This window comes from Octopus bimaculoides, chromosome 9 (assembly GCF_046866305.1).
Source record: "Octopus bimaculoides isolate indiv1 chromosome 9, ASM4686630v1, whole genome shotgun sequence".
NCBI classification, from domain to species: Eukaryota; Metazoa; Mollusca; class Cephalopoda; order Octopoda; family Octopodidae; genus Octopus; species Octopus bimaculoides.
In genome coordinates, this window is record NC_142936.1 from 20,319,666 (window position 1) to 20,346,123 (window position 26,458).

The 26,458-nt window shown below is 38.6% G+C and overlaps 1 protein-coding gene across 1 annotated transcript in view; it reads left to right on the forward strand.

Moving 5' to 3' along the window:
- The window catches only part of LOC128248705 (proteasome subunit beta type-2-like), an 88,446-nt gene that overhangs the window by 61,303 nt on the left and 685 nt on the right, over positions 1 to 26,458 (forward strand). The window contains exon 5 of the mRNA XM_089357245.1: positions 23,423 to 23,472. Coding sequence (XP_089213371.1) covers positions 23,423 to 23,472 — 50 coding nt within the window. The remainder of the gene's footprint in view (positions 1 to 23,422; positions 23,473 to 26,458) is intronic.

A 26,458-nucleotide genomic window follows, 5' to 3' on the forward strand; every position in this document is an offset into this window, starting at 1 on the left:
CATACACATACTTGTCCCTCCTTGTGCCGTTTTTTTGTTGTTGAGTATGTATTCAAGATTGCTTCATCAATGTTGTTGAGATAAACTCTAGAAGCACCAAAGATCAATCAGTCCAGGGTTCTTTGTAAATTTTGTATTCATAATTCCCAACCAAGAAGCCCTCCAGAACAGACCACCTACTTGATTCTTGTGAATACCCAGAGTTTCTTGGTCATCAACTAGTATAAAGTTCTTGTTGATCTTCCTCACCACTGGTTCTCTATAACACTAATTTGGACGGTTCATTGGCTTTGTTGCCTGATTGGTTGGAATGCTGAGTGCTTAACGATGTTTCAAGTGTCAGATGCCCAGTCTTGTTCTTCTTTTTGAACCAGAACTGAAGCTCTTCAAAGAGATACTCTATTGGGAAAATGTGTGTGACAAAGGGCAACCACTTCTGGTTGTCAGCCAGAAATCTCTGCAGAATTTACTACCTCAGTGCATGTCTACACATAATCAACTTTAGCATACTAAGTGTTATGTTTCCCTCGGATGACTCGTAGAGATAACACGAGTTATACAATTTAATTATTACATTTATTGTTCAATTACATACAAAGAACGCACTCACCCAATGTTCGTTATGAAATAAACAAAAGTCATGTCCGCCATATATATATCAATGACATTTTACTACGACAGTCCCACAAGACAACAACAATGAAACAATGAACTCAGACGAACCACATGACACACGGAACGTCAGACGAATTACATATCTAACAGTCCATATAACACCTCCCCACTGAAATTGATGCTACACAAGAAGTATCAACAGCAAAGTCTCTCTTGGGTTTTACGGGTTCTCTTGGACCGTCTTGGGTTGTCTGGTCCATACTCTGGAACGGGTAACATGGTCTTGGGTCTGGTTTGTCTTTGTGTTAGTGGCACAGTTTCCGAGATCTCCATCGGGTGATCTGTTGCAAATTCAAATACAGTGTTTTCTGCATCACCAGGTTCATTGTCTTCCTTAGTTGTGTACCGCGGTCGCAGCTGTTCCCAGTGTCGTCTCCACATCGGGCCATGAGGTATGACCTTCACGTTAAAGCAGCGAGTACCCAATGACTTCTTAATGATTGCTGGTACCCATCGGGGATCTTTGTCTCGGCGAGGTCCATAGTATAGTGCATACACAGGATCTCCGGCCTTGTACTGCCTGGTAACTTTAGCGACATCAGCCGAGCTTGGAGTCACCTGAGACTTATGTGCTTCCTTAGACTGTTTGCCTTGAGCAATGTGTGTTGGCGATGGCAGCAGAGAATCAATCCTTGTTCGTATCTGCCGGTTATTCAAAAGTTCACTTGGAGAGAATCCACAGGATGTCGGTGTTCTCCGGTACTGCATCAAGAATTCTTGAAGTGCTCGTGTCGGCGGAAAAGAAGACTTCCTCAGAGCTTGTTTGAAGGTCTGCACCAAACGTTCCGCTGCTCCGTTGGTAGCTGGGTGGTAAGGTGCCCCTGTCAGGTGTGTGATCCCGCGTTCTTTGCACCAGCTCTGGAACTCCTCAGACGTAAAAGTTGGTGCATTATCGGTGACCAGTGTGTGAGGAAATCCGAAGTGCGCAAAGTCTTCCTCAAGCAGATTTAAAGTGGCTTTGGAGGACGTGGAGGAAGTAGGATGAATGCATGGGTACTTGGAATAAGCATCTGTGATCACCAGCCAATCTCTACCCATAAAATTTATTGCATGGTCCTGATGTAATCGGCTCCACGGCTTTTCTGGTAACATCCATGGGTGAACTGGAGGCTTAGATGGCTGCCTTTGATGTTCGTTACATGAATCATCGTCGACTGGCTATCTCTATAGCAGCATCGATACCAGGCCAATAAACAGCAGTTCTTGCTAGTTGTTTCATGCGTTCCATGCCAAAATGTCCAAGATGCAGAAGATTGAGGATCTTTGGCTGCAAGCTATGTGGAATCACAACTCTAGATCCATGTATAAGGCATCCATGACAGATACTAAGTGAGTTTGATAACTTACGGAACTTGTTGACTTCGTCATTGATCTCCATGTTCTTTGGTGGCCAGCCTTCACGGACGTAGCGCATCACTGTAGATATCACTGGATCTTTCCCTGACTCTTGACGGAGGACGTTAGCATCCACAGGTTGGACTTGAATACTAAGAGCTTTGATGGCACACACCATGTCTATGTCTTCCCCATTTTCCTTTCTGTCAAAGTCGTTGTCATCACCGAATGGCAAGCGACTGAGGGCATCAGCATTGCCATGATCTGCTGATTTCCGATATTCAATGGTGTAGTCAAACTGGTTCAGCCACAGCGCCCATCGTGCTAGTCTGTTAGCAGCGAGAAGTGGCGTCCCTTTCCTCGGACTGAATAGTGATGTCAGTGGCTTGTGGTCAGTCACGAGTACGAATTTACGACCGTACAAATACTGGTAAAACTTCTGCAAGCCAAATATGATAGCTAGGGCTTCCTTTTGAATTTGACTGTAGTTACGCTGTGCAGAAGTGAGAGTCTTGGACATATTGGATATTGGGCGCTCGCTTCCATCAGGATAGCGGTGAAACAGGACTGCTCCAATACCAACGTTTGATGCGTCACAAGCCAGTCCCAAAGTTTTGTTTGGATCGAAGTGTATCAGAACTTGACTTGATGAAAGTACATTTTTCAAGTGATCAAAAGCTGACTGTTCCTCATCTCCCCACTTCCAAATAGTTGACTTTTTTGTAAGGCAATAGAGTGGCTCTGCTATACTGGCTAGGTTTGGGATAAACTTTCCATAAAACTGAACTGAACCTAGGAAAGATTTCAAGCTTGATTCGTTCGTTGGAGATGGCATCTTTAAGACTGCTTTGACTTTGGATCCCTTAGTGATCCCTTCAGCCGACAAAATGTGTCCAAGGTATTCTACACTGGGTAGTGCAAACTGGCACTTTTCACGACGACATCTGAGTCCATTGTCGCTTAGACGTGTGAGCAGACACTTTAGGTTGTTTAATTGACTGTTTGCATCTTTCCCACTGACGAGCATGTTATCCTGGAAGACGGCCACTCCAGGTAGATCATGGGTCAGGTTTTCCATGATCTCCTGAAAGTAACCAGGTGCTGACTTAATTCCGAAAGGGAGTCGTTGTTGCAGGAGTACTCCACGGTGAGTGCTGAGTGCGAGTCTGCGTTGACTTTCTGGAGCCAGCTTGATCTGATTATAGGCATCAGCAAGGTCTATCTTTGTATATCCGAATCCACCTCCGAGTTTCTGCATCAGTTCAGCAGGGAGTGGCATTGGATGACGGTGATCAGCAAGTTGGTCATTAATTCCCACAGAGTAGTCACCACAAATCCGTAGTTTGGGCTTCAGGTTGCTTGAAGCGTGTGCTTTATGAATCGGTACCACTGGCGTTCCGTATTCATTGAATTGAACAGGCTTCCAGATTCCCTTGGCGATGCCTTCTTCGTAACCTTTGGCCAGGTCATCACGAAGAGCAAATGGGACCGGACGTGCCTTGTGAAAGACTGGTGTTGCGTCCGATTTGAACTTCACTTTCAGTTCAAAGTTCTTGAGACATCCCAATTCTTGCTTGAAAAGATCTGGAAATTCATCACACATGTTGTGACAATCTTGCTGCAGGGAAACATAGGGCTCACTTGAGGTCTTTGGGTATATCCCTTCTGCACCTTCCCTCTTAGCTTGGCTGTCTATGCTTTTCAAACCTAGAGCAGTGTCTACGGAAATTCCCAGAGTCTGGATAGCATTCCGACCCAGCAAATTAAGATCAGAGATCTTGGTGACTATGTAAGGTATAAGATCCTGCTTACCAGTTGTTGGATCCTTGGTTTGGCCCATGAAAGTTCCTAGAACAGGCAGGTTGTGCTTGCTGGCAGATTCATAGCGATGCTTGACATCTTGCAGCTTTGGTCTTCCAAGTTGTTTCCAGACTGACAAGGAAACAAAATTGCCTGTAGTAGCAGTGTCCAATTCCATTGTGAACAGTCTGTTCTGGATTGTTACTGGCACAATTAAACTATGAGTGTCTCGGGAAACTTCACCTAGGATCGCCTTGACTAGCTCAGCTTTTGTGATTCTTTTCACGGGAGTTTGTGAATGACCATTGCGTTGCTGATGTTGTTTTTTCCTACACACCGCTTGCAAATGACCCTTTTTGTCACAAAAATGACATTTGGTTTCCCTGAAAGGACAGTCTGTTGCTTTGTGGGCCTTTCCACATCGGTAGCATTTCTCCTGGTTTGTGGAATAAGACTGCTGATGGCTCTTTTGAAGACTCTTCTTCCTGTTCTGCTGGACTTTGTACACCTGCTTGGTTTTGGAACCGTATACAGTTTCTTTTGCAACCTTTGCTGCGTCTTCAGTCTCAATGGCAACCTGGACAGCACGGGCAAAATCTAGTTCTGAGTCTTTTATCTTAAAAAGCGCCTTCAGAACCGCTTCATTGTTAACCGAACATATGAATCTCTGTCTCAGAGCTTCATCCTGTGGGTTGGTGATCGCTGGAAAATCACAGGTAGCTGCATCCTGGCGTATACGTGCTGCCAGCTCCTGGAGAGTTTCGCCTGGCTTCCGCTGCATATCACTCCAAAACTTGAAACGCTCTCTCACAATGAAAAGTTTAGGGTCGAACTGTTCCTTCATGAAGTCAACGATTTCGTCCATTATCAAGTTGTTGATATCTTTAGGCGGATTTTGTTGGGTAGCCAGATTAGCAAGTTGTTTGTAAACAGTAGCAGTCTGATTGGTCAGGAACACTTGTGCCATGCGTTTTTCAGGTACAGCATTAGCAGCCACAAACGTACGGAATCTTGACCAGTAATCAGGCCATAGTTCTGTCGCTGAATCAAATGCAGTAAATGGTGGAATCGACACTGTTGTTGAAGCAGCTGAAAAATAGCCACTAGAATCGCCTTCAACTTGTCGAGCACCAAACAGTTTTAACAGAGCGTCCATATCTCTCTGATGTTGTTGCATTTGCTTGTCCATTTGTTCCCTAAACAATTTAATAAGTTCTACTGTCTGTTTTTCAGCCATTGTTATTACGATGAATAATTTTACGGTAAAGTAAGCATGTATCCTACCGGCAACGCCAATAAACTCTGTTATGTTTCCCTCGGATGACTTGTAGAGATAACACAACGAGTTATACAATTTAATTATTACATTTATTGTTCAATTACATACAAAGAACGCACTCACCCAATGTTCGTTATGAATAAACAAAAGTCATGTCCGCCATATATATATCAATGACATTTTACTACGACAGTCCCACAAGACAACAACAATGAAACAATGAACTCAGACGAACCACATGACACACGGAACGTCAGACGAATTACATATCTAACAGTCCATATAACACTAAGTCCTCCACAGAAAAGTGTTGGCAGCATATGGACTGCCTGGCCAGTAGAAATGCATCCCTTCCGCAAGAAGCAAAAGAACAGATGGTTTAAACCAGTCAAATGAAAATGGTGGCAAGCCATTATGGTCAGGTAGTAATATATAATAGTAGAGATGTATACATCATTACCTTTGCTCAGCCTTTTGGGGATAATTGCCTCTCAGCCTGTTTTTGCATGAACATTGAAAATTTTTCATGAAGAACAAATAAAAAAGAAAATATATTGCTGCTACTTATTTATTTTTTTAAGCTCTAGAGTTGTAAAAAGCAAAGGTTTACTGACTTACTGAATTAGGCTATCATAAATACAGGCTTGCCCTTTACAGGTGCCGGTGTCACATAAAATCCACTCGTACCAGTGCTGTGTAAATGCAAAACCATGTGGCACATGAAAAATACCAACACACACTGTAAAGTGGTTGATGTTAGGAAGGACATCCAGCTGTAGAAACCATGCTACAACAGATAATTGGAGTCTGGACAGCTCCTGTGAAACTGTTCAACCCATGCCAGCATGGAAAACAGACATTAAATGATGATGATGATGATGATGATGATGATTTTTTGGTCTGCAAAATAGTAGGTGAAATAAAAAGATGAAGTCCAAGGATCTTTGCAGGCAACTCTCTCTTTCTCATTCTTCCTATCTCTTGGCAAAAATCAGGTTTGTTTTTTTCATCTTAAATACATTTTCATCATCATCATCATCATCATTGTTTAACGTCCACCTTCCATAATATATAAAAATCAGATTTGTGTATGTCTGAGAGCGAAGGCCAGGAAAAAGAAATTTTTTGCCAGAGATAGATACAGCTTATCATGTGACTCAATGTCAAATGCAAGGTTCATGTCAAGTGACCTTAGCTGCAGCCAAGAAGAAAATACAAATATTTTTTTTTTTTCAGTCTTATGTTTTTATGGTTTGTTGTAGCTGTAATTTAATTTTGATGTGGAGTTATATATTAAATACAAGATAAATATATAGACAAGATAGTGTTGGTCTATTGTCAGTGGGTGCATATGACTCCATATATCTTCTAGTATATACCTACATATATACAAACATGCATACATCCAAATACTTGTGTGCGTATGAGAGTGAGAGAAAGAGAGAGGGATTTTTATAAGTTATCTGTATGCTAAATTAATTAGTACATGCCCCTATGTTAACGAATGAATTATATCGCTAATAAATGTGTTTAGTCATTATAAATAATCTTACAGCTAAGTCCTTATACACAACGGTTTCTACATTTAGACATTTTGTATGTGTAAAAGTGTTTTGTCAAGCATGTGAAAACTTAATCAGCGAAGAGCGGAGAGAGAGAGAGAGAGAGAGAGAGAGAGAGAGAGAGAGAGATTGTTGTAGTGGAGTCTGGCATTGGTCACTCAAATATTTGAGTTGATGAGTCAACAAGTATCTTTTACATGGTTGTTTCATCTGCTGGAAATAGCAGCCAAATCTCCTTTAACATCTTACTGTCTATACACATTTATTCTTTCTACCACTATGTCAATGGCCTCTGTTCTATGGAGCTGACAAGTTTTGTGGCATCTCCATTTGAGCTCCCAAAATTCACTCATCTTTCCTCCTCTTATCACCATTATTGTGTCAACCCCCATCCTGCTGGTCTCAGACCAACCACCATGTCCATTCCTGTTAATGTCTTCCCTGCAGGTCTTAAATTGCAACATTTTTAATGGTCTTGGAGGTCCTGCAAAACCCATGGGCATGGCTTCTTCCTCCTGACCCAGCAGATATATTTTATATGTGATGATTATGATCATCAACATCATTATTGTTCTATCGTTTACTTTTTCAAACTTGTGTGAGTCAGACAATTTGTCGAGTGCTCTTTTTGTGGTCTATTTTCTCCTGTTTCCAAACAAGGTTGTATTTCTCCATGGCTGGACAAGTTTTCATGGAAGATTAGGAACTGAAAGAAACTGCTTATATGACAGTGACACTCATTTCTAACTATGGCATGATGTCAAAATAAGGAAACGAGCACACACAGCCATTGTTAAGGCTGCATCCCCTGGTGAAGAAGATTGGCCTAGAAGAGTCCTGTGCTGGTGCCACATAAAAGGCACTCATTCTGGTACCATGTAAGAGCACTTGTGCAGTGTCATGTAAAAACACCCAGCACACTCTGCAAAGTGGTTGGCATTAGGAAGGGCATCTAGCTGTAGAAACCCTGCCAAATCAGACTGGGGCCTGGTGCAGCTCTCTATCTCGCTAACTCTGGTTAATCCACCCAACCCATGCCAGCATGGACAACAGATGCTAAAAGCAGATGCTAAATGATGATGATGATGATGAGACAGGCCAACCAAAGCCTGGTGAGTAGATATGGTAGATGGAAACTGAAAGAGTCCCTTTATATATATGTATGTGTATGTATATATGCATATGTATGTGTGTGATTGTGCCTCCTTGTCTTGATGCCAGACAATAGTTTTAAAACTGTCACTGTCATACAAGCAATGTCATTTGTTTCCCATCTTCTGGGGAGATATTTATTTGGAAATATGTGAGTGTTGGTAACAGGAAGGGCATTTTGGCTGTAGAATATGTGCTTCAATGAGTTGTGTCTCCCGCCCCCCCCCCTTCTAGCTTAGTAAAGTGAATGTTTAAGTAATAATCATAGGCACAGAAATGGCTGTGTGGTAAGAAGTTTGCTTCTCAACCATGGGCAAGTGTTTTTCACTACAGCCATGGGCCAACCAAAGCCTTGTGAGTGGATTTGGTAGATGGAAACAAAAAGAAGCCCATCATGTGTGTGTGTGTGCGTGGGCATGTGCATGTGTGTGTGTATCTGTGTTTGTCCTCCACAACTGTTTGACAGTCAGTGTTGATGTGTTTATATCCCTGTAACTTAGCAGTTTGGCAAAAGAGACTGATAGAATGAGTATCAGGTTTAATAAAAAGTACTGGGGTCGATTCATTGACCAAAATTCTTTAAAGTGATGCTACATCGTGGCCACAGTCTACTGACTATAAAAAACACACATGCACGCACGCATGCACACATCACGTTTCTTTTATTGGTTTTAGTCATTGAACTGTGGTCAGGCTGTGACACTGCTTTTAGGGATTATTTTGATTCCATTATTTGACTGGTACTTTTTTAAAATCAACTCTGGGAAACACAAAAGGCAAAGTTACTTGGATGGAACATAAAAGTACATGTCCTAATTCCACAAGTAATTTTGTTTGTTGCTCATTTGAGTACAAATATACACGCATATTAATTTCCAACTTACCAGTGATGGTCAGTGTTGCCAGCAAGAGTTAAGTCCAAGTGAAAGAGAGAGAGAGAGAGGGGGGGTGCAGCTGTCTCGTGTGTCAAGCTAAAAATGAATATTTTATCATTCTTGTTTGCCCACAGTGTAATACATAGCACTGCTACTCTCTTTCTTTCTCTCTCTCAGACCAAAGGGCAAGGAAATGAAATATTAGCCTTCAGTACTTTTGGAAATTGAACTTATTAAATTCTCCTTGTAATATTATCATAGGACATGTGCCAAGTTTTTTTTTTCTTTTTTTTTTCCCCTCACCTCCTCTTGAAAAGCTGAAATAAACATTTCTCCAGATTGACTTTCGTCTCCTGCAGCTATTAAGTCAATTTTGTTCTAAGGGACAAAGGTTATATATATATTTTTAACAACATCACCACTCAGTACCCCTGTACAGTTATCAAATTCAGGTCGAGGATGAATGATAAAATCAACCCTACTGGTGAGATGTACACTGAGATCTAACAAGGATGCTACCTACGTAAAACACAGTAAAACCCTTTAAGTTCAATTGAACCTACCTTATTCTTCTTTACCCTGTTTCTCGTTTAGAGTTCAAAATTTTACATGTAACACATTTTTTAAAAAACCTTTTGCTTTCCTCCACCTTTTTTTCTTTTTCTTTCTGAAATCACAAATTAATCAAACGTTTTTCTTTCTAAAGTTTGCTTCCGATGGATTCTGAGTATTGTGGGAAGAGGGTGGGGTCGCTAGGGTATGTGGTGGGGGTTTGGTTAGTTTTTTTTTTCTTTCTTTCTTGTTTTATGATGTCTTGTCTGGTGTTATCTATGGAACCAGCAGATGTTTCACTACAAAACAGCAGACAGATGTTTACTTGCTATAAACTTGGGTGTGTGTATGTAGGGGGAGGAGGATGGGGAGAGCGAAAGAGGGAGAAACAGAGGGAGTGAGAGAGTTGTTGGATGGGCATAGGTGGGTGGAGTTGGTTAACTCTTCATATCTCTTAGCACAGAATCACATCTAATATGCTCCATCTCTTTTGTCCCCCCACCGCCTTCATTTTCACATGTGTATGTAACATATTTTTATGTGTATGTATGTATGCATTTTGAGTGCATATGTATGTATGTGAATGTATGTGGATACTAACATATGCACACGTGAATGGAAACAATTAAATAACAACAACAAGAAGGAATTTCTTCTTCCTACACCTCATCCTACCTTTCTCAATTAAATATTATATTTGACATATTTTTAATTAGATTCCTCCCATATGTTAGAATGCCTGTCTGAAATTCCCCTCACCCATTTCACTTCTCTACTGTTTGTCCCTCATAACCCCACCCTCTCTCGTTCAGTCCTTATGAAGTAAACTGGCCCATATAATAACCACCCTCTCCAGTATTATTATTACAACTATGCTTCTTATAAAGTGGACTCACCTCTCCGTTCATCTCCCAGACCCTCCACTATCCAACTTCTATTCAAAGCCATTATCTGGAGGTGGTGGTCTTTCTACTTTCTTCCATTTTTCTTTTCTTACTCCCCCCCCCCACTAGCCTCCTCTCCTCCAGCTTTTTCTGTTGTCTTCTTTTCTTTTTCCAATTTTTCTCTATGCATTTTTATCTCTCTTCCCGCCTCACCTTTGTATTTCTTCAACTGCCACTGCCACCACCACCACTAATAATACTTTTACTTATGTTTCTTCATGTTGACATGGTGGAAATGTAGCCCTTTCTTTCTTTCATGAATACCTCATTCGTCTCCAAGACTTGTGACAAGGTATGGTGCGTATGTGTGTGCATCTGTGTGTTTATTAGGAAAGTTGTTTCTCTCCCCATCTGGCATTGAACTGTTCTGGACAACAAACAAACCAGTTCATTAATATATTAAATATCGTTATTGTTGACTATCAGCTAATTAATTTATTTATTAATTAACAAAAAATAGTAGTGTTGGACAGAATGCCTTGTGGTGGTTAGTTATGTCTCTCTGTTCTAGGTTCAAATCTTACAAAGGATGGCTTTGTATTTAATTTCTATGTGAGTTAATTAAATATGTACCAGTTCTTGTTTAGCTTCTGCTCAGCTCTGATTCGCTATACCTATCATGACCATCCCACCTTTCAGTCCTATTGTGTTGCACCTTGGGAAAGTGTCTTCTACCTTCGTCCTGGGCTGGGTTAACCAAAGCCTTGTGAGTGGATTTGGGAGACAGAAATTGAAAGAAGCTTGTCATGCGTGTATATGTGTGTGTGGACACAGCCACACACACACACACATACACATGTATATATATATATATATATATGTGTGTTTGTGTCTTTGTATCCGTTTTTGTCCTCAACCAGTTTGACAACTGGTGTTGGTTTGTTTACACCCCCATAACTTAGCATTTCAGAAAAAGAGATCAATGCAATAAGCACCTGGGGTCGGTTTCTTTGACTAAACCCTTCAAGGCAGTGCTCCAGCATGTCTGCAGACCAATAACTGAAACAAGTAAAAGATAAAAGAGATTACTTATTTTTGTCTTTTGAAAAGATAGTAGGGTGTTGTTTAAAGGAGATTTGGCTGTTATTTCTAGCAATTAAGTGACCACATAAAAACTCTCCCAACAGCCCAGTAAGCACCAGACATTGTACCGAGGAACTGATTCAGTGATTACAAACCTTTTCCCCCACCCAGATTTGTGACCTCTGTGCTAAAATCAGAAATCAAAGTCAATATTTAATTTGAAATTCTCTTTCCTTCCCGTTTCGGTGTCGGATGTTTTCTGGTATTTTCTAGAAGGAATTAACATTCCCTTTGTCTAGCAATCACCGAAAATTTATTAGTGTTGCTGACACATACATACACACATGGTCACACCCACTATAAACAGCCTTTGTCTTCCAGAAAATTCCTCAAAGGTGGATAACGTGTGTTTTTTTTCTTTTTTTTTTTTCTCCTCTTCTTTGCAGCATTTAAAATATACAACTTATTATTGTAGCCTCTATCGTTTTTCTTTCTTTCTACTTGCAGCAGGGACCCGCTGATAATTATCTTTTTTTACCTAGTTTACCGTTCTTCACTTTTAACTTTTTTTTGTTTTTTGTTTTCTTTGGGTGTTTTTCCAGTATCTCTCTCTAGCTCATCTTCACCATTCTCATCAGCATCACTATCGTTTCTAATACTTCTAGTATCACCCTACTGCTGTCAACTACAATGAAAATGATATAGACTATTTACTACATAGAAAACAAAGACAAAAAAAGACAAAAAAAAGAAAAGCCATGTTGGGGTTTTACAGTTTGTGAGTCATCATCATGAACAACACCTTACAATTCATGTCGTCATCTCATCATCATCATCATCTATTGGTGTAAAGCTGCTGCTGCTCTCTGCTGCACCTATGAGTTACTGCAGTGTTGATTGAGTAAGGGAGTGTGACTGACTATGTAGTTAGGAAGGTCTCTCTCTCACTCTCTCCCTCTCTCTCTCTCTCTCACCCACACACACTGATATCAGACATGAGAAGACGGGTGGTGTGTGTGTGTGTGTGTGTGTGTGTGTGTGTGCTTAAAACTAGATGACTCACTAGCTGACTTAGTCTGAGACTACACTTACCATTATTCCCTCGGTCTGCTATATTTCTTTCCTGGACTTTTCTTCATCTAACAGAGTAGTGTCCTCTGTCGGATGACTGTCTTTCTCCTACTCTCCCCACCCCCCGGCTGAACTTTCCCCTTAAATCTTTTACTTCCTTTTTCCTTGCCCTCTTTCCATTTCTCTTTTCTTTCTCTCTTTTATGCTTTCATTTATTTTCTATTCTTCATACATACAGATATTTGTGTGCATGTAGAAGCTTGTGTATATATGTGTATATGCAGTCATGCTCTCTCTCACACACACACACACACACACACACACACACTCACTTGGGTATGTGTGTGTGTGTGTGAATATATATGCTTAATCCACAACTGTGAGTCTGACAAAACGTTTTATATCACCCAAGGGTTTTATCAGGGACGACTGCTGTTGTTTAGTTGGTTAAGTTGGGAACTGATTAGAAGGATAGACATATAGGTAAAGACTAGATTGATACACAGATAGCAGTGTATGGTGTGGGTGTACACAGTGTGGAGGAGAGCGTTAATAGATGCTGGCAGTTGTGGTGATGTATGACTGGTCACTGAAGGCAGGAGATGTTGATAATGGGTGTGGATTATTTGGTGTTAGTGGTAATGGTGTAAGCAGTGGGAGTAGATGTAAGGGTGGTGGTGGTTGGGGGGGGATCATGGGACAAATGGGTATGGTCTTGGTGGGGTTGTAAAGGGATTGTTGCAGGGGGGTAGGGTGGGAAGTGAGGTAAGTGGTTGTGAATGAAGAAGCACAGGCACAGAACAATCGTTTGCATGCAAATGAACATGGGCATGTGTGTACTTACAAACACGCATCTTTTATCTTGTTTCAGTCATTAGACTGCAACCGTCCTGTGGCACCACCTTGAAGGGTTTAGTTGAGTGAATCGACCCCAGTACTTATTTTTTTAAAGCCTGGTACTTATTTTTTCTGTCTCTTGCCAAACTGCTAAGTTATGGAGAAATAAGCTAACCAACACCAGTTGTCAAAGGGTGATGGAAGACAACCACAAATATACAAACACATGATGACCATTCTTTTATTTTCTGTCTACCAAATCCACTCACAAGTCTTTGGTTCGCTTGGGACTGAAGCAGAAGACATTTTTCCAAGGTGCCATATGGTGAGACTGAACTTGGAACCAGGTATTTGTAAAGCCAGTTTCTCACCACACAGCCACATAAGGCAGATACACATGTGATCACATGTGTACATTTAATAAAGTCCTTAAAGGGTGAAACAAAATATATTTTGTCAGACTTAGTTACAGATTAAATAGCTTGATTCTAAAATTTTTCTCTGATTGGACAGTATGTGCTTATTTTAGTAGTTTTGACTTATGGAGTCCCTCTAAGCGTGAGGCATTATTGTATAGTAATGCCCTTATATAAATTAAATTATATGTATTTAGGGAAAAAAATGATGGGTTTTTTTTCCTTATGAGGTTTTTTCACGCTAACTACTTGATAAATTCTTATTAAGTATTTATCCTAATATTATATATATATATATATATATATATATATATATATATATATATAATGTCATTGTTATTGTTTGTTCCTTCTTAAGCCATGCCTGGCTCATGAGGGCCAGTTTCCCAGTTTCATTGATGTGTAGGTTCCCCACCTGGACGGGACACTGGTCCGTCACGTAAACAAATAATATGGGTGGCTTATTAGCAATTTAACAACCTAGAGGCAAATTTAGAGATGTAACTAACGTGACAGAGGGTACTGAGTGGTACCAGTATTGCTAGAAATAAGAGTCAAAACAACTCAATTGGCACAGAAGCACTATCTTAATGACTGACAAGTTCCCCAGCTGACAGCCAGTTTATCAACAATTTTGAATTTTGATGCAGAGCATCTTAATTTCCATCGGTGGCTCTTACCATGCCTAGGGTTAAACTCATCTCACCTTGTCAGCTAATAAGAAAACCGTTGAACTCATATGCTGATTTCAAATGTATGTGTGTGTGTGTGTGTGTGTGTGTTATATGTAACTCTCTCTCTCTAAACATATAAATGTATGCCTATATATATATATATATATATATATATATATATATATATATATATATATATATATATATATATATATATATGTTGTTGTACTTGGGGACGGTCATATTGCCAGTTTAGCCAATAAAAACACACGTACTGTATATTTGGTGTTAATTTGTTTCAGCTTTATATTACATTAATCTTAATCTTATTTTGGCCAGAGTTCTTTCGTCACACTTCTGTGACCTCATCAGTGGTCCTTTGTTTCCTTCTTTCTTATGTGTGTCTCACCTTGCTAACTATCAGCCATTTTGTATTTTGTATCAAAATACAAAATGGCTGATAGTTAGCAAGGTGAGACACACATAAGAAAGAAGGAAACAAAGGACCACTGATGAGGTCACAGATGTGTGACGAAAGAACTCTGGCCAAAATAAGATTAAGATTAATGTAATATAAAGCTGAAGCAAATTAACACCAAATATACAGTGCGTGTGTTTTTATTGGCTAAACTGGCAATATGACCATCCCCAAGTACAACAACATCTGTTTCAACACATGATTTCACATCAAAAATCTTGCAAAACAAATATATATATATATATATATATATATATATATATATATGAGGTCGTTGCCAGTGCTGCTGGACTGGCTCCCGTGCAGGTGACACGTAAAAAACACCATTTTTAGCGTGGCCGTTGCCAGTACCACCTGACTGGTCCTCATGCCAGTCACATGTAAAAGCGTTCACTACACTCTCGAGGTGGTTGGCGTTAGCAAGGGCATCCAGCTGTAGAAACTCTGCCAGATTAGATTGGAGCCTGGTGCCGCCATCTGGTTCGCCAGTCTTCAGTCAAATCGTTCATCCCATGCTAGCACAGGAGCTAGTCCAGCGGCACTGGCAACGATCTTGCTCGAATGTTTTTTCATGTGCCACCGGCACAAATGCCAGTAAGGCGACCCTGGTAATGACCACGCTCAAATGGTGCAATTTACGTGCCACTGGCATGGAAACCAGACAGCTGCTCTGGCAATCATCACGCTTGGACGGTGCTGTTAGTGCTCCACTGGTACAGGTGCCAGTCATTGAATTTGGTTTAATTATGATTTCGATTTCACTTGCCCCAACAGGTCTTCACGAGCAGAGTTTTAGTGTCCAATGAAGGAGAGGTTGGCATGGGTGCCAGTTGTCGAATTTGGTATGATTTTAATTTCACTTGCCTCCATAGGTCTTTGCAAGCAGAGTTTAGTGTCCAGTGAAGGAATGGTATGCATATGTGGGCTGGCTACACCCCTGGCAGAGGCCACAGTTTATGGTTTCACTTGGCTTGTCGGGTCTTCTCATGCATTGCATATTTCCAAAGGTGTCGTCACTAGTCATTGCCTCGGTGAGGCCTAAAGTTTGAAGGTCATGCTTCACCACCTCATTCCAGGTCTTCCTGGGACTACCTCTTCCACAGGTTCCCTCAACCGCTAGGGTATGGCACTTTTTCACACAGCTATCCTCATCCATTCTTGCCACATGTCCATACCAGCGCAATCGTCTCTCTTGCACACCACAACTGATGCTTCTTAGGTCCAACTTTTCTCTCAAGGTACTTGCACTCTGTCGAGTATGCACACTGATATTACACATCCATCGGAGCAGACTGGCTTCATTTCTTGCGAGCTTATGCATGTCTTCAGCAGTGACCTGAATAATAGTAATAATAATAATAATAATAATAATAATAATAATAACAACAACATCGAAAAATACCTTAGGAATGAGAACCCAGGTTCAAAATTTCCCCAAGACACCTGATGAAGGCTGGAGGGTATATCATCCGAAACGTTGTGTTAACAACAAACAAGATGAGGACAAATATGCGTCAAATGTAAATAATGTACGGTATTTGTTGTTTAGAAGATTGTTAAAGGGTTAACAGTTATTTCTTATGATTTTACATTATTGCAACATTCAATTGTCAACATGGCGGCTTGTGAGAGACGACCAGTGTCCTGTGGTGAAAAACAAAGAATTGTGTGCCTTCACCAAGAGGGCAAGTCAAATTCTGTGGTAGCAACTACTGTAGAAAGGTCTAGAAGTGCTGTGCAATGAATTGTAGCTTGTTTTAAGTCGACAGATGCTAGACCCCAAACTGGTAGGCCTTGTAAATCTTCACCAAGACAGGATTGTATTATGGTTAGAATGTCACTGAATTAAGAGTGCTGTTGAGATATCCCACAAGTTTAGCTCCACTTCCGATGTCAACGTATTGTGCAAAACAGTTTCTTAGATTCTTAGCATGCCCTCACACATCTCCGATCCTTGTCAGTTCAACCATCTATCTTCGTATATATATATATATATATATGTGTGTGTGTATATGTGTATGCATATATAAGTGTATGCATGTGTGTATGTAGGTTTGACCGTGTATATGTGGTGTAGATATATATATGTGTGTATGTCTGCAAATATTTGTACGTGTGTGTATGTATGTGTATACATGTACATATGTGTGTGTGTGTTTGTGTGTATATATGCATATATATGTGTGCATGCATATATACAGATGTATGTATCTGTGTGTGTATATATATATATATGTGTGCATGTGTATATGTCTCTGTGTATATATATTTATATATATGTGCATATATGGATGTATATATGTGTGTGTATGTATATATATATGTGTGTGTGTGCGTGTGTGTGTATATTGTGTGTATATATGGATATGTATGTATGTACCTGTATATATGTATATGTATGTATGTATGTATATATATATATATATACATGTATGTATATGTATGTTTATAATTATGTGTATATATATGTATGGATGTATGTATGCATATGTGTATACATGTAAAGATATAAAGATTAAGAGGTATGTAAGTTTGTTAGTATGTGTATGTGTGTGTGTGTGTGTGTGTGTGTGTGTGTGTGTGTGTTTGTATATTATATGTGTATACCATACCACCTGTGAGAACTGAATAGGTGACCTCAAATCAATAGGCACCACACAGGTCATCTTTTGATAAGAACACAACAATATTGACCACCATAAAATATTCCATTTCTTTATTCTTGAAAGAGGACACTCTCCTTCCCACACTGTTCTCAATTACTATTAGTTTTATCTTTATTCTTATCTTTACTTTTATTTATATTCATATATTCATTCTTATTTTTTTTCTTGATTTCATTTACTTTTTTTCCTCTTCCTTCACCTTCTTACTTCCTTGCTGCTGCTGATTGTTGTTGTTGTTGTTGTTGTTGTTGTTGTTGTTGTTCTTCTTCTTCTTCTTCTTCTTCTTCTTCTTCTTCTTCTTCTTCTTCTTCTTCTTCTTCTTCTTCTTCTTCTTCTTCTTCTTCTTCTTCTTCTTCTTCTTCTTCTTCTTCTTCTTCTTCTTCTTCTTCTTCTTCTTCTTCTTCTTCTTCTTCTTCACATGCTTTTGTATTTTACACATATATATATATATATATATATATATATATATATAATCACCTGAGATTGCAGATACTGTTTCTGAATCTCTTTGATTCTTTAAATGTGCTAGCTTCCTGGTAATTAATCAATATTAATTAATATATGATTTTTTGCCATATTTTTTTATAATTTTTAAATTATATATATATATAATTAAAAAATTCAGAAAAATTGTTTTTTTCCGTGTTCCTTTCTGTAGAAGAGCGTAGGCTGGAAACATTAAAGACTTTCTCAATTCCCGAGCGTTATACTAATACATTTATTTGTTTTCTACACCACCTGTCTTCGTCTGTTGTTTTTTGTGAATTCTCCCTATATATATATATATATATATATATATATATATATATACATATATATGTGTGTGTGTTTTTAAAAGATTTTTTCCCCTTTCTTGTGTATATTTTTTTATGTATGTATACTTGTAAGAAAAAATCTTTTGCTATTTAAGCAACAAGTAAAATACAGTTTGAAAATGGCTACTTGAAGCTTGAAACTCATATCAGAGTAATTCACTGTAAAGATTATTATTAAGATTAAAATAAAAATTATCACCCACCAAAAAGACATCTCTACTCATTTTTTCACATATATACAATACTGTAGCAAGAACTTTCTTTCCATTATTCTACTATATATATATATATATATATATATATATATATACACGAATTAAATTAAAAGTTACATTAGCCTCGTTAAGGGATAGTATCATCCAATGAATTACTGGTTCAATACCTAATATTTGTTGTGAATAATAATAATATACATAATATTCATAAAAGTCTGCTGTGATGATTCTAAAATACAACACATAAAAACCTAACAGTATATCTTTTTTCTATATATATACATTATATATATATATATATATATATATATATATATATATATATATATATATATATATATTTATTTATTTTCTATATATATATACAAATTCAATTAGAGGTTAAATTAGCCTCGTTAAGGGATGATATCATCCAGTAAATTACTGGTTCAATAACTAATATTTGTTGTGAATAAAAATATTCATAATGATATTCATAAAAGTCTGTTGTGTTGATTCTAAAATACAACACATAAAAACCTAACAATATATCTTTTTTCTCCCTCTCTGAAGAGATTTTGCCTATTATAATAGTTTTAATAATTGCTATTTAATCTTTTTAGGTGTAATTGAAACAGCTGTAAGGGGCTATGCTTGAATTTTGCAGATAATAAAGTTTTATAAATGCTATATCTCCATGCTCTTATATTCTACACACACACACACACACACACACACACACACACACACACACACACATATTCTTTTACTTGTTTCAGTGATTTCACTTGGCCATGCTGGAGCATCGCCTTTATTCGAGCAAATCGACCCCAGGTCTTATTCTTTGGAAGCTTAGTACTTATTCTGTCGGTCTCTTTTGCCGAACCGCTAAGTTATGGGGATGTAAACACACCAGCATCGGTTGTCAAGCGATGTTGGGGGGACAAACACAGACACACAAACATATACACACACATATATATATATATATACATATATACGATGGGCTTCTTTCAGTTTTCCGTCTACCAAATCCACTCACAAGGCTTTGGTCGGCCCGAGACTATAGTAGAAGACACTTGCCCAAGGTGCCACGCAGTGGGAATGAACCCAGAACCATGTGGTTGGTAAGCAAGCTACTTACCACACAGCCACTCCTGCGCCTATGTATATATATATATAATACAAAGAATATATATACATGTATACACACATATATGTACATACTTACATCTACATGTGTATATATATGCATATCAGGGTACAGGACGTTAGAACAATAAACTACAGACAACTGAACGAACACATAGGAAAACGGAAAGCCACTTGGAATATCCCTTCATCAGCTGTCTCTATTCTATCTAGACGTTTCGAAGATAAGACAGAACGTACTCTAGAATAGTCTCTTCCTGAGTAGTGGATCAACCCACTACACAGAGGATTCCAAGGTGGCAAACACAAACCAAGACAAGAAAAAATGGACAGTGAAAACAACATTCAAAAGCCGTACGGCCAAACGCAAATCTGAGGTAGAACGCTAGTAGTTCGTCTTGCCTTCACAGCGGCTGGAGTGAAAAGAAAGTTGACCACAGGTCACACGAGAGCAGAGAGGATGGTGGAGGGAGGAAGTGGAACAAGGAGGAAGGGACAGAAGGGTATAGCAGTGAAGTAGAGGCCAGGACAGAGGTATAGATAGAAAGATGGAAGAAGACAGATAGATAAATAGATAGAAAGATAGATAGATAGATAGACAGATAGATAGAAAGATAGTCACGTCAGAATAATAGTAGACTTACTTGCAAAAAAGGACGTGTGCGTTCAATAATGTAATAATACAAAGAATATATATACATGTATACACACATATATGTACATACTTACATCTACATGTGTATATATATGCATATCAGGGTACAGGACGTTAGAACAATAAACTACAGACAACGGAACGAACACATAGGAAAACGGAAAGCCACTTGGAATATCCCTTCATCAGCTGTCTCTATTCTATCTAGACGTTTCGAAGATAATATGTCATGTTGTTTATATATAAGGAACTGTATTATTCAGTATAGGCTTCATTTTTACGATTGGTAGAGTGTAATTTGTGTGAAATTTTGGCAGCTGTTTTTAGCAGGTTGTACAACCATGTATCAATCAGCTGCTTGTCAAACAAAACTGTCTGCCAATGAATTATTCTTGCTCACCCATTATTTTATGCTCTCAGAGTATGCAGCTGAACTAAGCAACCCAGCTCATTACTTTAGCAAAGTGCTTCCCTATAGAGGTACAGTGGGTTTTTGGTACCTTGTTGTGCCCAGGAGGACCCAAGCAGAAATGTTAAGGCTGCTCCCCACTGGTGGGGCAGATTGGCCTGCAAGAGTCCTGTGCTGATTCCACGTGAAAAGCACTCATGCTGGTGCCACATAACAGTGCCTGTGTGGTGCCATGTTAAAGGCACCCAACACACATTGTAAAGTGGTTGGCATTAAGTAGGGCATCCAGTCGTAGAAACCATGCCAAGTCAGATTGGAACCTGATGCAACTCACCTCCTTGCCAACTCTGGTCAAACCGTCCAGCCTATGCCAGCATGGAAAGCAGATATTAAATGATGATGATGAGGGGTGCTGATTAGAAGGTGATAGTTTACAAAGAAATTTTTTTATGTATATGCATATCAATATTGTTACACCTATCTAATATATAATTACATTGTGGAAGAGTCCTGATAGCTATTTTCTACACATTTACCATTGCATTTACCTTAATTTTATTTTGTAATCTAATTGGAATAGCTTTAGTGACTGGTTTACAGATGTACAGCAAGCAAAGTCAGTAATGTATATGTTTGTGTGTATGTTTGAGAGAGAGAGAGAGAGATTAACTCTTTCACAATGCATTTGTTTCAGTTTCAACATTTGCTCAGATCAAGTCACTTGCCAAACAAGTACAACTCTGAAATGTTTGTGTTTGTGTGTTAAACATATGACTATAATTGCATTTACATACATACACGCACGCACGTACGCACACACGCGCACGCACACACACACACACACACACGACCTATACTGTATTGCTATTCTAGTTATTAATGCACTATGTAAATGAGTTGTGCTATTCGCAACTTTGTTTACATTCTCAGTAAATAGTTTTACATTTGGTAAACAGAGAAACAGTGATCCCTGATGAATCAATTCAATCCCAAATCTAAGCTGCTGAATTCCTTGTGGTTTAACCATGGAGTCTAAATTCACAGCAGGACTAATATGTATGTAAGCTAATGTCCACCTTTACATATACCAACAGAGTGGTGTGGTTAGCAGAACCATCAGAGTAGTATTTCAGTATTCATTTTCTCCACCCATTTCTGTGTTCAATTCACACAAAGTTTGACTTTGCTTTTCATTTCTCTGGTATGACAACTCTGCATTGGGACATCTGTGATTGGCTTCTATTTTCATTACTGCAAATTGATAGGGTGGAGTCAACTCAAACTATCCCAGGGGAACCTCCACAAAAGTACAAGTATCTATAAAATAAGTTGAACTTATTAAAATTAAAGATCCCTTTTTGTTTTTGCAGATTTATTGGCAGTCTTTTTTTTCTTTTAGTTATCTTATGTAAATACGACTTTTGTGGAGTAATATGCATTGATAAGGTGGTGAGCTTGCGGAATCGTTAGTGCACAGCGCAAAATGCTAAGCAGCATTTTGTCCTTCTTTATGTTCTGAGTTCAAATTCCACTGTGGTTGATTTTGCCTTTCATCCTTTTGAGGAGTGGGGTGCTGATGAAATGAGTACCAGTTGAGCACTGGGGTCTAAGTAATCAACTTACCCCCCCCCCCGAAATTGCTGGCCTTGTGCCAAAATTTGAAACCACTATACGAGATTTGTTCGGTTGAACTGATGACAACTCTCACTGGTACTTCATGTAGCAGGAAACAAAACAAAACAACAGAGAAAAAGGCATTGATTTTTACGTTTGAGGCCTGCCCACACTTAAAGATGAGTGGCAAGTGGAATTAACCAACATTATTGCAATGAATGTAGCATAAATAATTCCAAAGACTTAGTCTTCAACGATACAACAGTGTTTTCTAATGAGCCACACATTTTGGATGGAAGCTTGTTGCATAAATTGGTATTCCCTTGTTCTTTATTAACTGGCATTGGAATGGTGAAAAGCAGTGTTAATTCCTGCAGGATGTGAACCCAGAAATATAAAGAGTTATAACTAAATACTGCAGCATTCTATTCTTTCTACCACTTACCGTCCTCATTTCTAACACATCACATGGAAAAATTTTTTGGAGGGAGACCATATTTGATTAATTTGTTCAAGGTAGTTGATTGATACTGCAAGCATGTTCTAAGTTCAAATCCTGCTGAGATCAACAAAGCCTTTCATGGAATAAGTACTTGTCAAATACTAACATTTATTTATTAGACCAACTGTACCTCTCTCCCTAAAAAATATGGCTGTATACTTATGTGAGAAATCATTATATAATAACCATCGCAGGAGTGGCTGTGTGGTAAGTAGCTTGCTTACCAACCACATGGTTCTGGGTTCAGTCCCACTGCGTGGCAGCTTGGGCAAGTGTCTTCTACTATAGCCTTGGGCCGACCAAAGCCTTGTGAGTGGATTTGGTAGACGGAAACTGAAAGAAGCCCGTTGTATATATATATATATATATATGTATGTATGTATGTGTGTGTATATGTTTGTGTGTCTGTGTTTGTCCCCCCAACATCATTTGACAACCGATGCTGGTGTGTTTACGTCCCCATAACTTAGCGGTTCGGCAAATGAGACCGATAGAATAAGCTAGGCGTACAAAGAATAAGTCCTGGGGTCGATTTGCTTGACTAAAGGCGGTGCTCCAGCATGGCCGCAGTCAAATGACTGAAACAAGTAAAAGAATAAAAGAGTATCACCCATAGTGGCTTAGGTATGATCATGGGGTTTAAATTTAATTCTTGTGCGATGTTGTGTTAATATCAAGAATCATTACTAACATGTTTATTTTTAATTTTATTTCCAAATTTCTTTTCTTTTTTTTTTTCCAGATTTGACTGAGAAAGATGCCTATCAGTTGTTGCATACTTGTCTTGATGAAGTAAGTATTTGATTATATTATACTCTGGGGGAATTTGTAACCATCTCCACTCTATGCTAGTATCCTGGGCTCGTAAATAAATGGATAGAATGGTAGACTGCGAAACTAGTTGAGAGAATTACCTTAGGTATGTCTTTTGCATAAAAATAAAACAAACAAAAACGTTTAGTTTAGTGTGGTGGGAATGCAAATGAATATCCCAAAATATTAACATTGCTGTACAGAGGTGTGAGCAGTAAAGGCAAGGGAGACAACTTCCAAACCCAAATTCACCGTACTTACGGAAGATACTACTGCCTTTTTTTAATGTGATTTTTTAAAATTAATTTGGATTTCAAAGTCATCTCTCTTGTTTTTTCTGGTAGAAATTATTATTAAATCTAATGATTTTTCTCTTCACCATGAATGTAATTTTAATTAATTAAACATTTTGCTTGTTGCATTTGTTTATGTCAGCCTCACCAGCTTTAGTCGTTTTGATATCCACATGTTTGTGACTAGCCTAGATTCCATGTAACCAACCGAGATTCCATGCGTTCCCTTATTCAGTACCTCATCCGACAACAGTCTTAATTCATATTGCTCATTGGTTATATGTTTGTCTAGATAAGTGGTTCTCAATCAGAATTCATATGACCCTTGGAGGTCCATTTAAGATTTTGCTGTTAAAATTTATGTGCAATAAATTGGTTCTATTTTTATAATACACTAAATATTTCAATAATTATTTTTATACAATTTCTGATAATTTTTAATTATAAAAATATAATAGGATTTTTTAAAACATTGAACGGGTATTAGGGTCCAGCAGACTGAAATTGGAATCAAAGGAGTCCATAGGCAAAACATGGTTGAGAACCACTTATCTAGATGCTGGAGGAGTAGTTTAGTTATCTAAGTTCTAAGTGGCAGTAACACTAGTAATACTGTTGAATATAAGGATTGGCTCCATTGTAGTTCATGGCAGTGCCCTTTTATGGTAAGGAAATTTATTGAGAGATATTTTTGTATCCCATCTAATGTCATGCTTAAGTTATTAAGGGAATCATAATAGTAAATGAGGGTTGCCTCTGTACTAGTCCAAGGGGGTAGCCAGAAAGTATTGATGCCTTCATGGGACCTGCTTGGGATTTTTATAGATTTAGTCTAGTATCTCCTTTATATAGTATCTAATTTATCAGGGGTATAGTGGCAAATGGGCAGATAGTCATTGTAAGTACTGTTTGCCATGGCTAAGGGCTATTTTCTCTGTATCATATCAACCCTTTTGGTTGATACAGTTCAGAGCTAAATGAGTAGAAGGTTGTCAGTGGCACATTGATGCTGTCTGTGTGATACCAGTTAGGGCATTTAAATGATGGGGGATTTATTGTATTAGTGTCCAGGCTAATAGCTGAATGACTGCTGGGCCTATGTATTCAGTAAACTAACCAGCTGAAGGATGAGTTGGGTAGGTAAGATTGGTAGACATGCATATTACTATCCTCCACTTTGTAAGGTAGCTTTGGGGGAGACAGAGGAAATAAAAGAAGTGAACCAGAGTGAGAGGAGCGTGTGTGTTATAGAAGGGTGCAAGGGAGATTTAAGTGTAAGTATGTATGAAAACAAAGATGAAATAGCCTTACTTGGAACATCTGCTCAATCAAGGTTGACCTTGATGGAGGTTAAATAGCAACATGTAAATAATCTTTTGGTATTTTACTAAGCTGTTCCAAATTGTTAATTATTGTTAATTCTTAATTCCAAAGTGTTAATTACCATTTCTTCTCTCTGGGCTCTACCTCCCCCCACCTTCCCACAAGTTGCTTCCTAACCTTCTGGTCTCAGGTTCAGTCCCACTGTGGCAACTTGGGTAAGTGTCTTCTACCATAGTCACAGGATGATCAAAGCTTTGTGACTGAATTTGGTAGATGGAAACTGAAAGAAGCTTGTTATTCTGTGTGTGTGTGTGTGTGTGTGTGTGAGTGTGAGAGTGTGTGAGAGAGAGTGTAGCTTTATCATGACATCATATCATGGTTGTGTACAGTTATCACCATCATAGAAGCAATGTTGTTCATTTCAGTCTTCTGCTTAACCCTTTCGTTACTATATTTCTGACCAAAATACACCCCTCATGAGTTTCGATTAAATTCTAAAATAATCATGAATTTAGACTAGTCTCATTAAACACCTGTAACTTTTTTATTTATCAACATATTAATGTGATATTTGGAACATAATTAAAGAAAGGGTTCTTAATCAATTCTATTGCATAATTTTTGTCTCAACGTTCTCCACGTACTGGGGGGGGGGTCCTGCTAGTGTCTCTCACATGTAAATATTGGTTCAGCTTCACAAATCGTACTCGTTCATAATACTGGAAATATATTCATCGCCAAAAGGTTCCTGATTGCTCCAGTAATTTGTTATTCTGGGTAACTGTCTAATACCCATAATAATATTTATGGCAAAAAATGCCCGTATTTCATCTACAGTTGCAGGAAACCACAAGCTATCTTTTTTTTTTTCCGGTTTGTTTACATTCTGCGTAACGGTTTGTTTCCGCAGTAATCATTTCAAACAAGCATGAAAAAGAAGTCTAAAGGTTTCACTTCCTGAGAAAGACTATGGGTAGGCCCTGTTTCCTCAGAAAAATATTAAAAAAATCTTTTTCTGGTGTAAAATCATCCTCGCTGTCGCCGTCGCTGCTTTCAGAATCGCTACTTTCAGAATCGCTGCTTTCAGAATCGCTACTTTCAGAATCGCTACTTTCAGAATCGCTGCTTTCAGAATCGCTGCTTTCAGTTTCGGATACAGAAATATCCGATTCATTATCGTTCACCACGTGCTTTTGTACCTCATTCATTCTTTTCTTCGATATCTCCATATCTTCTGTTGAAAAACCTTCAAATTCGGAATCACTGCTTGATAGCATGAAACTCCTTTCCATCTTCAAAGTTGAAAAAATTAACGCCGCAAAAAATGTGGAAAAAAAATCTTCCAAAAT